The 14,914-nt window shown below is 44.8% G+C and overlaps 1 protein-coding gene across 1 annotated transcript in view; it reads left to right on the top strand.

Annotated features, from left to right (window-relative positions):
- Positions 1-14,914, top strand: part of LOC139385679 (latent-transforming growth factor beta-binding protein 4-like) — a 66,991-nt gene that overhangs the window by 23,979 nt on the left and 28,098 nt on the right. The window contains exons 4-7 of the mRNA XM_071130946.1: positions 2,654-2,890; positions 6,917-7,167; positions 12,287-12,389; positions 14,405-14,467. Coding sequence (XP_070987047.1) covers positions 2,654-2,890; positions 6,917-7,167; positions 12,287-12,389; positions 14,405-14,467 — 654 coding nt within the window. The remainder of the gene's footprint in view (positions 1-2,653; positions 2,891-6,916; positions 7,168-12,286; positions 12,390-14,404; positions 14,468-14,914) is intronic.

Consider the following 14,914-nt stretch of genomic DNA (forward strand, 5'->3'; position numbering starts at 1 on the left):
AACCCTCCCCTCTCTCTTTCTGTCTTTCTCTCACTCTGTCTTTCTGCCTCTCTCGTTACCCATTCTGTCCCTCGCTCTGCCTGTCTTGTTTTGTCTGTTCTTCCTCTCTCTTTCTCTCTCTCGCTCTCTTTCGCTCTCTCGCTCTCTCTTTCGCTCTCTCTCTCTCTCTTTCGCTATCTCTCTCTCTCGTTCGCCCTCTTTTCTCTCTCTTTCGCTCTCTTTCTCTCTTTCGCTCTCTCTCTTTCGCTCTCTCTCTCTCTTTCTGTCTTTCTTGATCTCTCTCTCTCTCTGTCTTTCTTGATCTCTCTATACCTAATTTCTCCTCTCCCTGTGTAAAATCTGGTGGATGGTCCGTTGCATCTGGAGGGACGCACACATCTGACTCGGAGCAAACAATTAGGTCACCTTCTCAGTTTGCATACTGCACATGACCTCATCACCACGGCTACGCCACAGCGGGGAATACACACACTGATACACTGCATATGCTCAACTCATGATTTCTCCACCGGAAACCTACTCCACACAGCAGAACGCTGCTGCTCTAGCCCCGGAAGCAGGACACAGGCTCTCTGCGATAGGAACCTAGAGAACTCCTAAGCCACTGTACTGTAAATTCCTCTTGTAAAAAGCCTTTTCCTGACAAAAACACCAACCTTTTTCCCTGTTCCTCGCCATGGCCTCTGGAACAATGGGCAAGAGTATGACAGAAACTGAGAAAAGAGACCTGTACGGTAGTTACCCCGATGCTGACACGCTCACTGGAGCCCAGAGGACTTCGTATTCAGACGGAAAATCAATTCTGTGCCACCCCTAGGGAAAGGAAGAACACTCAAAATGATGGATCAGTGTGTACTTTGGACAGCCTTCAGCTGCCGTCGTCTTTCCAGGTTCCGAAAGGCTCTGGGAAAGGTGAAGGCCTATAATCAGTGTGACTGACGGGACCTCATACAGTCCAATAGTTGTGTTTTACAGTATCCACTCCAAACCACTCTGATGAGATGTTCACCACAGAGGAAACAGCTTTAGCTGAACTCGCTGTCTTGATTGCAGGCTCATTTGAGTGGTAAATTACCACAGAACACAAATGCAAAGAGTGTACTCTTAAGGATGTAACACTTTTTTTTCAATTTTGGCCTAAAATGATATATTCAAATCTAACTTCCTGAAGCTGAGTCAAGGATATGCATGTTCTTGATACCATTTGATAGAAAACACTTTGAAGTTTGTGGAAATGTGAAATTAATGTAGGATAATATAACACATTAGATCAGGTAAAAGATAATACAAAGCAAAAAACATGCGTTTTCTATATTTGTTTTCTCCATCATCAAGACTTAGGAGTCTAGGTGCAATTTAGATTTTGGCCACTAGATGGCAGCAGTCCATGTGCAAAGTTTTAGACTGATCCAATGAACCTTTGCATTACTGTTCAAAATGTTTTATCAAGCCTGCCCAAGTGTGCCTAATTGTTTTTTTAAATACATTTTCAGGTACAAAACTGTGCACTCTCCTCAAACATTAGCGTGGTATTATTTCACTGTAATAGCTACTGTATATTGGACAGTGCAGTTAGATTAAGAAGAATTTAAGCTTTCTGCCTATATTAAACATGTCCTGGGAAATGTTCTTGTTACTTACAACGTCATGCTAATCACATTAGCGCACGTTAGCTCAACCGTCCCGTGGGGGACCCACCGATCCTGTAGAGGTTTAAGAGAGAGCAGGTTTGTGTTCTACCCAGTGACAATATGGATAGAAAGTCACACAAGTAGGTTCATCTTTGTCTCTTTCTCACTTGCTCACTCTCTTTCTCCTCCCCTCACTCTCTCACCCCTCCCTCCCTCTGTCATACTGCGTCAGATATGGTTTACTTACGAGGTTGAGTTGATCCTTCTGGCCCAGTGTATGATGGACAGACAGTTGGCCAAGGAGATGCATAATGAACTGATTATAGATGCTGGAAAGATAATTCTGTTCAGCTAACTGCCAGGCATCTCTCTCTTTCTCTCTCTCTTTCTCTCTCTCTTTCTCTCTCTCTCTCTCTCTCTCTCAATTAATTTCCATGGACTTGGGCATGGGCCAGGGGCCAAGTTTTCCAACGTTGTAATTATTATTATCATGAGCATTAATACAGCACCGCCATGTGATATGGAAAGCATGTGGTGGTGGACAAAGTAAGTAGAGGCATGGTTTTCATCAGAGTGCTGCTTGTCTTCACTTGTTTTCCATTCATTGTGATAAAAACGGGGGAAACATTGTGTGCTCTGTTGTTTTAGAATAGCATTGTTTACAGTGTGTCCAAACTGTCTATCAATTGTACGTGTCACAAGGGCACGTGTTGGATGTTTTCCCTTGTTTTCTTGTTTGGCCAGGTGGGCGTAAAAGTGTTCGACCCCGCCCTTTGTTTTGTAATGGGATCTGAATCGTGAGTTTGTGCTGTTACATTTGAACGGCAACAGGCAGGAACTCTTGGCCCTAATGGTAACTGAACCATGGAAATCACTACAGGACATCAAACAATTTGGTTATTGTTTCTCTCAGTGCCGGAGTTCAATTTCGGTTGTCTTGGACTCCATGTTTCTCCCTCACTGCGGTCAGAGTTTACAGAGCCGTTCTGTTTCCCTCCCTCCCTCCTCTGTTTCTCCTCCAGTCCTGTGCCCCATGTTGTGTCAGAACGGAGGGGTCTGCATCCAGAAGGACCGCTGCCTCTGCCCGCCAACCTTCACCGGCAAGTTCTGCCACATCCCCGTGGCCACGCCCTCCACCAATGACATTGAGAAGCCTCCGCGCATCCCCTCGGTGCTGGCCAGTCAGCAGCTGCTGTCCCAGTCGGAGTACATTCTCCCCCTGCAGAGCCAGCATCAGAGCCACAGTCAGCCCAGCGGTGGTAAGTGTGACAAGGCCGGCCTCGTTGGTGGCAGTGGTGGGATCTGAATGGAGATGAGAAAATGTTTACGTTAGACAAATATCTTCAAAGCAAAGTCCAATGTCTCTAGTGAAGGAGCCTCTCCACGACAGTAAGACTGGGATAAAAACGTCAAGTAGAACTCTAGAATGAGCACCACGACAGCTAATTCTCTGCATATTGATGGACTGATACTGAAATGAAAGAAAACAGCGTTTTTTTTTGTTTTTTTAAACGATCAAATTAACCCTCATTATTTGCCTGATAATGCATGACAAATGGTGATGACGTCTGACATTTAGTCATCTTTGGCTTTGAATGTGCAAAAATGGTCACCTAAGGTTCGCACGTCCACACAGTTACATAAAGTGTGTCTTTCCTGTAGATGAATTACTTGTCAAACTGCACCGTGCGTGCTGCGCTAAAGATGACAGTTATACATGACTGTTTTCCCTTGGCCAGTGCTCAACACTTGAATTGTACCTATTGGTGCCAATCGGTAATACGCCTTGATACACGGACAGAAATTCCTCTAGGTCTCTGAGACATTCACAATCACTCATTTCCCATTGTTTTGACATCATTACAATGCACATTGAGAACACTCCGATTCGGCTACTTACGAATACTTGCTCTCACTGACTTTCCAAATGTGAATCTTTGGATGTTATGACAGCCAGATGTTTCTGACCAAATTGAATCAGTCGACATACAGTAATGGTGAAGTATATTTGTACAACATGAAGAAAAGCCCAACACTGACGTTTCCCTGCATGGCGGTATTGAGACCCTGGAAAATGCACGTCATCATATTTGCCAATCGCAACAAACTACGCAGTCGGTGAAATCTGAAGCTTTAACAGTTACACTGCAGTTACAGATGGCACTTGTTTCAGGACACAGTGTGGTTAGTAATCTGCTGCTGCCTTTGAAGATGTTGTCATAAGAATGTGACCCTGAGCACATGTGTATTTATCCATGCTCTATAAAGCTCAATGACATCAGTGTGACTTGTTTTCACTCCAAGGGGGGCTGGTGAAACACAACCAAAAGTTAATGACATTGAAATCTAAGCAGTATGCTGAGCTCATACTAACAAATGAAATGTCAGGGTCAGTTATGTTGACGAGCTGCTTCTAAAAGTCCACGCTCGATTCCAGGACTGGGAGTGGAGATCTGAGGGCTTACACACTGAGGAGGCCTACGTCGAAGTGGGGGTCTTAGACTTAGCTGACCTGCCAATATAGTACCACAGTATGAGTCAGAATACCCATAAAGCCTAGCGGTCCAACAAGGAAATGGTTCCAATCATTTTTTTCACCATTCATTTTTCCCATAGGGGATTTTAGAAACACTTAAAGTAAGGGCTGTGTTTAGTGTAGGCTTACCCTGGCGTGAGGTTTTGATAACTGTGTAAATCTCTCCAGGACAAGGTGACTTTTATCAATATATTCACCTGTATTTTACCCCCCCAAAAATGAAAGGCTAATTAGCTACTAATGTGGCTATCGTGAAGAACAACAAATGCCATAATGATCTGGACGAGACTGACGAATCGAGACAAAGGTAAGGATCTCTGGATGAACTATTAATGATCTAATGTTAGCTAAATTTAGTGATGAATAAATTGGCTACTTTTCTTTAAATTTACCATTCTGTGAACTCTCTTGTGCAAGTTTTAAATTGGCACAATACCTGCTAGCAATGGTGTCAGCTGGAGAAGATGTGGAGGAGCTTGCAGGGATTTTGTAGTCTTGCATGATGTCTACTTTAATGCGAATTAGCATTTTCAAATATATTGATATATTGATGTCACCTTGTCCGAGAGAGATTTAAATGGTTATCAAACGTCACTTTAGGGTAAGCCTTCACAAAACAAATTAATAGTAGAAAAACGATTAGAATCATTTCCCTGTTTGATTGCTAGGTATTATGGGTATTTTGATACCTACACTGTGGGGCTCTATTCTGTAGTGTTTATCATAAAACGTCTTTGTCCATGCACATCTCGCAAATCCACTTATATCAGCAATATACTATACCTCTTTCTGATGGCAATTTTGCTACACTGATATTTGTTCTAGTGCAGCCAGGACGCTTACATTCTATTTCCTTGGCAACTTGTGATGCAATTTAGCATCACAACCACAGTTTGACAACCATCAATTGTACCACCACTTAGGGCTATGCAGCCTGTGGTGAACATCATTCAGTCATTTCCTCTCTTCGCTTTAGGAGGAGTTTTTGAATGTTCAGTTCATCTCCTTGCAGCTAAACGGCTAACCTTTCATGCGTGAACCTTGTGAGGTCACCTTTTATTTTTTAGCATGAAAAACAGACAAAGGACGAGACCTCTGTTGTGCTGTTAGGACCAGTTGTGAGGACGAGGTCGGCCATTGCTGCAACACTGGCCCGTATGACACAGCCAGACAGTGTGAAGTAGTGAACAGGCAATTGAAAACGGGAATGAGAACCACAGTGTGAAGTAGTGAACAGGCAATTAAAAACGGGAATGAGAACCTACGTAGTACATTTTGTCACAACTCAAGTGGGGTGTAGACAAGCAGCGAGTAAATTCCAAATTACCTCAGAGTTAGTCTATGAACGGTTATGGGGATACCCTGCAGGGGTGAGACAATGGGATTGCATGTTAACCACAGAGAACTGACGCCTGAGGCATGTTTGGATCCAATTGAGCCTTCTAAAATCCACAGCACGATCATAGAGCAAAAGACCCGTTTGCACTCTCATTGTTTTGGGGCAAATGAAAACACAGTCCAAACTGCATCTGTAAATGAAACATTGTGTTGGTTGCATATCTCCAGGGCCCTCGTGTAAATGGTTGCGTAAAGCCCTGAATAGTAAACCAGGTGCTATGGGCCTGATATTACGGATGGGTAGGAAGCGAAGGCTCCCAAGGTCCTGGGTCTTGATTTTAATGAGCCTTGTTCTCCACTTTCTCGTTTTTTTCAGCCTAGAACAAATCGTGCACAACCGTTCCTTTAGCATAAACAGATCTGGGACATTCAGTCACCCAGAGTTAACTGATTATCTCCTTGCCTTTTTACTCTGTAAATAAAGAAAAGGTATGAGTCAGGGTCGGGCCTTCCGCTCAGTCTGGGCCTCTTGGCAGTGTGGTAGTGATACTGTGGGGGAAACGTTGTGACAACGTTTCACTCCAGTCTCTAAACGATATGAGGCTGCTATCATGACTCGCAGTAATAGCATGTCTTAGGAGAACAACCACTCCATTTTCAGACATACAGGGGCGTGGATACCCCACGCACATTTACGATCTGCTGTAGTAACAGGGGTTCACACTAGCTTCCTAACAAATTACATTTTTATATTTTTTATTTCATTACAGGTAGGCCAGTTGAGAACAAGTTCTCATTTTACAACTGCGACCTGGCCAAGATAAAACACTGAAGACCACCATTCAATATTTACCTTTGAATTTCAACCACATCAAAGACCGTGTCACGCACCAAAGGCACCTCACATACATGGCAGCTCCCATTCATATCCACTTTCTTAGTTAGGCCGTCAGCACAAAAATGCAAAGTCAATCATTCAGCGGGTGGTAAATGTGAACGACCAGGACAGCGTTCAAGTGAGAGGTCCATCATAGGATGACCTCTGACCCCTGGAGGCACAGTGGGTCAGGTCTGGCTATGTGCAGAGACTTTGTGGAGTCAGCAATGTTTGCTAATGCTAACCCCCACTAGCTAACCCCTAACCCCCTTTAAGGGGCACAGTGGTCTAAGGCACTGCATCTCAGTGCTAGAGGCGTCACTACAGACCCTGGTTCGATTCCAGGATGTATCACAACCACCGTGATTGGGAGTCCTATAGGGCGGCGCACAATTGGCCCAGCATCGTCCGGGTTTGACCGGGGTAGGCCGTCATTGTAAATAAGAATTTGTTTTTAACTGACTTGCCTAGTTAAATAAAGCTTGAATAAAAAATCTATTAAACCCCCACTCCTCTCTCTCTCTCTCCCCCCAGCATCTGGCTCATCCATGGTGAAGGTGCGGGTGCAGCACCCACCAGAGGCCAGCGTGAAGATCCACCAGGTGCTGAAGGTGGGCTATGGGCCAGGCACGGTTAGGGAGCAGTCGGAGACGGTCACCTGGTCAGCCGCAGCCGCAGCCACACCACCTAAACCCAGAGTCCAGGCCCAGACCCTCCACGGTAACTCCACCAACACAGAATCTTCTGTGTTCAAGTACTGCTTCAGGGAGGTCCGCAACGGCCAGGTGAGACTTCGCAGAGGAATTTCTTCTACTATTGATACCTACAGATATCTGCCAAAATAAAGGAAACACTTGAGTAAATGAGGGAAATAAATTAAATTGCAAGCAGGTGCTTTCACACAGTTGTGGAATTAACATCTCATCATGCTTAGGGTCATGTGCAGTGAGGGAAAAAAGTATTTGATCCCCTGCTGGTTTTGTACGTTTGCCCACTGACAAAGAAATAATCTGTTTATAATTTTAATGGTGGGTTTATTTGAACAGTGAGAGACAGAATAACAACAAAAAAATCCAGAAAACGCACGTCAAAAATGTTATAAATTGATTTGCATTTTAATGAGGGAAATAAGTATTTGACCCCTCTGCAAAACATGAGTTAGTACTTGGTGGCAAAACCCTTGTTGGCAATCACAGAGGTCAGTCGTTTCTTGTAGTTGGCCACCAGGTTTGCACACATCTCAGGAGGGATTTTGTCCCACTCCTCTTTGTAGATCTTCTCCAAGTCATTAAGGTTTCGAGGCTGATGTTTGGCAACTCGAACCTTCAGCTCCCTCCACAGATTTTCTATGGGATTAAGGTCTGGAGACTGGCTAGGCTACTCCAGGACCTTAATGTGCTTCTTCTTGAGCCACTCCTTTGTTACCTTGGCCGTGTGTTTTGTGTCATTGTCATGCTGGAATACCCATCCACGACCCATTTTCAATGCCCTGGCTGAGGGAAGGAGGTACTCACCCAAGATTTGACGGTACATGGCCCCGTCAATCGTCCCTTTGATGCGGTGAAGTTGTCCTGTCTCCTTAGCAGAAAAACACCCCCAAAGCATAATGTTGCCACCTTCGTGTTTGACGGTGGGGATGGTGTTCTACCAATAGTGTGTTACCAATTGTTTTCTTGGTGACTATGGTCCCAGCTGCCTTGAGATCTTTGACAAGATCCTCACATGTAGTTCTGGGCTGATTCCTCACTGTTCTCATGATCACTGACTTCCGGCGCCGACAGAGATGGCCGCCTCGCTTCGCGTTCCTAGGAAACTATGCAGTTTTTTGTTTTTTTACGCGTTATTTCTTACATTAGTACCCCAGGTCATCTTAGGTTTCATTACATACAGTCGAGAAGAACTACTGAATATAAGAGCAGCGTCAACTCACCATCAGTACGACCAAGAATGACTTTCGCGAAGCGGATCCTGTGTTCTGCCTTTCACCCAGGACAACGGAATGGATCCCAGCCAGCGACCCAAAAAAACGACTTCGCAAAAGAGGGAAACGTAGAGGTCTTCTGGTCAGACTCCGGAGACGGGCACATCGTGCACCACTCCCCAGTATACTTCTCGCCAATGTCCAGTCTCTTGACAACAAGGTTGATGAAATCCGAGCAAGGGTAGCATTCCAGAGGGACATCAGAGACTGTAACGTTCTTTGCTTCACGGAAACATGGCTCACTGGAGAGACGCTATCGGAGTCGGTGCAGCCAGCTGGTTTCTCCACGCATCGCGCCGACAGAAACAGACATCTTTCTGGTAAGAAGAGGGGCGGGGCGTATGCCTTATGGCTAACGAGACGTGGTGTGGTCACAAAAGCATACAGGAACTCAAGTCCTTCTGTTCACCTGATTTAGAATTCCTCACAATCAAATGTCGACCGCATTATCTACCAAGGGAATTCTCTTCGATTATAATCACAGCCGTATATATTCCCCCCCAAGCAGACACATCGATGGCTCTGAACAAACTTTATTTGACTCTTTGCAAACTGGAATCCATACATCCTGAGGCTGCATTCATTGTAGCTGGGGATTTTAACATGGCTAATCTGAAAACAAGACTCCCTAAATTGTATCAGCATATCGATTGCGCAACCAGGGCTGGCAAAACCTTGGATCACTGCTATTCTAACTTCCGCGACGCATATAAGGCCCTGCCCCGCCCTCCTTTCGGAAAAGCTGACCACGACTCCATTTTGTTGATCTCTGCCTACAGACAGAAACTAAAACAAGAAGCTCCCACGCTGAGGTCTGTTTCGTATTGCGTCAGACAACAACATTGACGAATACGCTGATTCGGTGTGCGAGTTCATTAGAACGTGCGTTGAAGATGTCGTTCCCATAGCAACGATTAAAACATTCCCAAACCAGAAACCGTGGATTGATGGCAGCATTCGCGTGAAACTGAAAGCGCGAACCACTGCTTTTAATCAGGGCAAGGTGACCGGAAACATGACCGAATACAAACAGTGTAGCTATTCCCTCCGCAAGGCAATCAAACAAGCTAAGCGTCAGTATAGAGACAAAGTAGAATCTCAATTCAACGGCTCACACACAAGAGGTATGTGGCAGGGTCTACAGTCAATCACGGATTACAAAAAGAAAACCAGCCCCGTCATGGACCAGGATGTCTTGCTCCCAGGCAGACTAAATAACTTTTTTGCCCGCTTTGAGGACAATACAGTGCCACTGACACGGCCTGCAACCAAAACATGCGGCCTCTCCTTCACTGCAGCCGAGGTGAGTAAAACATTTAAACGTGTTAACCCTCGCAAGGCTGCAGGCCCAGACGGCATCCCCAGCCGCGCCCTCAGAGCATGTGCAGACCAGCTGGCTGGTGTGTTTACGGACATATTCAATCAATCCCTATCCCAGTCTGCTGTTCCCACATGCTTCAAGAGGGCCACCATTGTTCCTGTTCCCAAGAAAGCTAAGGTAACTGAGCTAAACGACTACCGCCCCGTAGCACTCACTTCCGTCATCATGAAGTGCTTTGAGAGACTAGTCAAGGACCATATCACCTCCACCCTACCTGACACCCTAGACCCACTCCAATTTGCTTACCGCCCAAATAGGTCCACAGACAATGCAATCTCAACCACACTGCACACTGCCCTAACCCATCTGGACAAGAGGAATACCTATGTGAGAATGCTGTTCATCGACTACAGCTCGGCGACCCTGGGTCTCGACCCCGCCCTGTGCAACTGGGTACTGGACTTCCTGACAAGCCGCCCCCAGGTGGTGAGGGTAGGCAACAACATCTCCACCCCGCTGATCCTCCACACTGGGGCCCCACAAGGGTGCGTTGTGAGCCCTCTCCTGTACTCCCTGTTCACCCACGACTGTGTGTCCACGCACGCCTCCAAATCAATCATCAAGTTTGCGGACGACACAACAGTGGTAGGCTTGATTAACAACAACGACGAGACGGCCTACAGGGAGGAGGTGAGGGCCCTCGGAGTGTGGTGTCAGGAAAATAACCTCACACTCAACGTCAACAAAACTAAGAAGATGATTGTGGACTTCAGGAAACAGCAGAGGGAACACCCCCCTATCCACATCGATGGAACAGTAGTGGAGAGGGTAGCAAGTTTTAAGTTCCTCGGCATACACATCACAGACAAACTGAATTGGTCCACCCACACAGACAGCATCGTGAAGAAGGCGCAGCAGCGCCTCTTCAACCTCAGGAGGCTGAAGAAATTTGGCTTGTCACCAAAAGCACTCACAAACTTCTACAGATGCACAATCGAGAGCATCCTGGCGGGCTGTATCACCGCCTGGTACGGCAACTGCTCCGCCCACAACCGTAAGGCTCTCCAGAGGGTAGTGAGGTCTGCACAACGCATCACCGGGGGCAAACTACCTGCCCTCCAGGACACCTACACCACCCGATGTTACAGGAAGGCCATAAAGATCATCAAGGACAACAACCACCCGAGCCACTGCCTGTTCACCCCGCTATCATCCAGAAGGCGAGGTCAGTACAGGTGCATCAAAGCTGGGACCGAGAGACTGAAAAACAGCTTCTATCTCAAGGCCATCAGACTGTTAAACAGCCACCACTAACATTGAGTGGCTGCTGCCAACACACTGACTGACTCAACTCCAGCCACTTTAATAATGGGAATTGATGGGAAATGATGTAAAATATATCACTAGCCACTTTAAACAACGCTACCTAATATAATGTTTACATACCCTACATTATTAATCTCATATGTATACGTATATACTGTACTCTATATCATCTACTGCATCTTTATGTAATACATGTATCACTAGCCACTTTAACTATGCCACTTTGTTTACATACTCATCTCATATGTATATACTGTACTCGATACCATCTACTGTATCTTGCCTATGCCACTCTGTACCATCACTCATTCATATATCTTTATGTACATATTCTTTATCCCCTTACACTTGTGTGTATAAGACAGTAGTTTTGGAATTGTTAGTTAGATTACTTGTTGGTTATTACTGCATTGTCGGAACTAGAAGCACAAGCATTTCGCTACACTCGCATTAACATCTGCTAACCATGTGTATGTGACAAATAAAATTTGATTTGATTTGATTTGACATTGCAACTCCACAAGGTGAGATCTTGCATGGAGCCCCAGGCCGAGGGAGATTCACAGATCTTTTGTGTTTCTTCCATTTGCGAATAATCGCACCAACTGTTGTCACCTTCTCACCAAGCTGCTTGGCAATGGTCTTGTAGCCCATTCCAGCCTTGTGTAGGTCTACAATTTTGTCCCTGACATCCTTGGAGAGCTCTTTGCTCTTGGCCATGGTGGAGAGTTTGGAATCTGATTGATTGATTGCTTCTGTGGACAGGTGTGCTTTATACAGGTAACAAACTTTCTGATTGAGAGGGGGTCAAATACTTATTTCCCTCATTAAAATGCAAATCAATTTATAACATTTTTGACATGCGTTTTTCTGGATTTGTTTGTTGTTATTCTGTCTCTCACTGTTCAAATAACCTACCATTAAAATTATAGACTGATAATTTCATTGTCAGTGGGCAAACGTACAAAATCAGCAGGGGATCAAATATTTTTTCCCTCACTGTATAAAATGCTGGGCAGGCCCAGTTGCCCATTATTTTTGGCTACCATGGCTAGAAGGTGCATTAAAGCTGTTCCGGTGCCTCATGGTGGCCCAACATCCTATTAAGACACTTTATGTTGGTGTTTCCTTTATTTTGCCAGTTACCTGTATATATGTCATATGCATCAAGTGATGTAGCTAGGTCTTAAGCAATCCAATAGAAATGGGTGGCATCTCTCATTGTGGTTGTGCCAGTTTAAATCCAATGCTCTTTTCTTCTCCTCTACCCCCTCAGTGCATCTCACCTCTCCCAGGACTCAGGAGTCAGGACACCTGCTGCCGAGGGATTGGATTGGCCTGGGGCATCAACGAGTGTGTCCTATGTCCCCCTAACACAGGTAAAAGACTCCCCCCACTCTAGTACTCACCTGTCTGACTTTGCTCTTTTGTCCGTGTCCCTCTTCTCTTCCTCCACGCTTGTACTCTCCTCTCAGTCTTTCTATCACCAAGTGGGTTCATCCTTTATCTCCCATTTCTTGCGTAGATGCCCCCCCCCCCCCCACACCTTCTGTCCCCTTTGTGTACCTACCCCTCATCTCAAAGCCAATCATTGTATACCAGAAACAAATGGGGAGGTCACTGCTGATTAGCAATCCCAGGTGCAACAATAACAAATTAGTTACACCTGTATTACACTGATCAAATGTACTTTGTTTTTTGTTTATGTATACATGTGTATAGCTGATGGAATGTATTGTAGATGACACCTGTACCATGTTTGTATTTTGTATTATTGCAGAGTGACACTTAAATACATTTTTCGAAAACGTATGTCCCATGCTACAGTCTAGTGGCTAGCCTACCAGCTTGTTCTTGTTAATCTCACCTTCACTACTTTATTCACATTGACTCTGGTTTTTCAAATGACAGGGATGCTGTAGATTGGAGTGGAATTCCTTTTAGAAACCTAAAACCAGATGGCCTTGCTCTGTTGTCTGATAATGAAATAAGAACTTCCGTAGTATCACATTATAAACCAGATATACACAGCACATAAAGTTATGTTTTACTCCAGACCTGACTAACCTGACTGGAATGTACTTTTCTCTTAGCCATATTTGTCCATAAGTTGGCTTTACCCTCTCGCCTCCTAGACCATATCAACATCATGTCAAAAAGTAGTGAGCTAATGTTCTGTTTTCAACTTCTTTCATCACCGCTAATCATTTTAACAGGAACCCAGACAGTCATTATTATTTTTTAGGTAACTCTAATCAGCCATGCCAGTGAAAGAATGTACTTACTTGTAATTACTTGTTTTAGATAGCAAAGCCCAGAAATCAACATGGTCTTGTTTGTATCTGCTCCTGTTAGACTAACAGGGAATTCATACTATTCCACAGTATTATTGTTGCTATCAGTAATGGACATATTATGTAATAGATTAACTCCACGCTTAGCCGGAGCCAGTAAGAAATCTATAGCATTATGTCGGGTCTTTGATCAATACAGAAATAAATCACCGGGCTGTTTTTCTCTCTGTTCAACAGTCTGGAGAATATCATGGTTTTCCTCATTTAGATTTAGACTACAATGAAAACCTCATCAATTGCGACGTCTCCCTCCTTGCAAACAACTTCCTTAAACATTCCCATAAATAAATGGTTGATACCGAACAATGGAGGCCTTGTCCAAAACTCTGGCCAGGGATCACGGTCGTTTGAAGCACTAAGTACTTTAAACTTTCCATTTCCTTTGAGGAATGTCCTTTGAATCTTTCCTCAGCGACCTCAAGTCACTTCACAACTTCCCACTTGTCTCCCAAACCTGTAAAGGTCCTCCGAATAGAGCTTTGTTGGATGTGAGAGGAGAGACAGCTGGGAGGGAGATTGTTAGCAGACAGGTGACCAGTATTGTGTGATTTAGGCTGCCAACAGTCCAGCAAACAATTGGGAGTAACATAGCTAGCTAGCTCGCTGGAGATGGGGTTGTTAGCCATTGTTAGAAGAGGGGGTTTTCCACTCTAGACTGACGGTGAGTCGTCATGCTCGTATGGTAAAAACCCTTTATTTGTTTCGCTTGGTTTAATTGGCCCAGAACACTCCGGTGTATCCCACGGCTCCTATACGCTTGGCTCTCTCTCTCTCTGGTGCTACATGCTGCTCGTCTTCCATGGTGGGTTCGGGGACTGTATATACAGCACACACAGATTGAGCACTAAAATAATCTGAAATCTCGTCCAGGCTCTGCAGGAGAAACATAGGCAAGAAAAGATTGACCCATCAGTCTGGTTGTAGACACAGCTATTGGCACTACATGACTAGGTATCCCCTTTCCCTTTACATCAGTAGGGCTCACATAGGGTCTCTCGAGTATTGCTGTTTAATCATCATTATGTGAATTGCCTTTTCAGGAAATGGAGTCGATGGGAGCTGTCCGGCTGGATTTGAGAGGATCAACGGCACCCAGTGTGTTGGTGAGTTCCATCTGTAGAATGATGGTGGTCGTCTACAATCTTAGAAAAACGGGTTCCAAAAGGGTTCTTCGGGTGTTCCCATACCTTTTTTGTTCCAGGTAGAAATATTTTGGGTTCCATGTTGAACCCTCTGTGGAAGGGGTTCTACCTGGAACCAAAAGGGTTCTACCTGCAACCAAATAGGGTTCTTCAAAGGGTTCTCCTATAGGGACAGCCGAAGAACCCTTTTAGGTTCTAAATAGCACTTTTTATTCTAAGTGTACTTACATCCTATCTCGGCACTTTTAATCTCTTTGTCTCTGGAAACAGGAGAACTAACCGGAAGAGATGTGTGTTGAAATGTCACAACATTCTATTTGACAGTATTTAACCAATACCAGGTCAAATAGGTGTGGAAAAGAGAAGCATTGCAATGGTCCATCTTCGTAATATGGCGCCTCTCATTTT

Source organism: Oncorhynchus clarkii, chromosome 27, assembly GCF_045791955.1.
Source record: "Oncorhynchus clarkii lewisi isolate Uvic-CL-2024 chromosome 27, UVic_Ocla_1.0, whole genome shotgun sequence".
Taxonomy (NCBI): domain Eukaryota; kingdom Metazoa; phylum Chordata; class Actinopteri; order Salmoniformes; family Salmonidae; genus Oncorhynchus; species Oncorhynchus clarkii.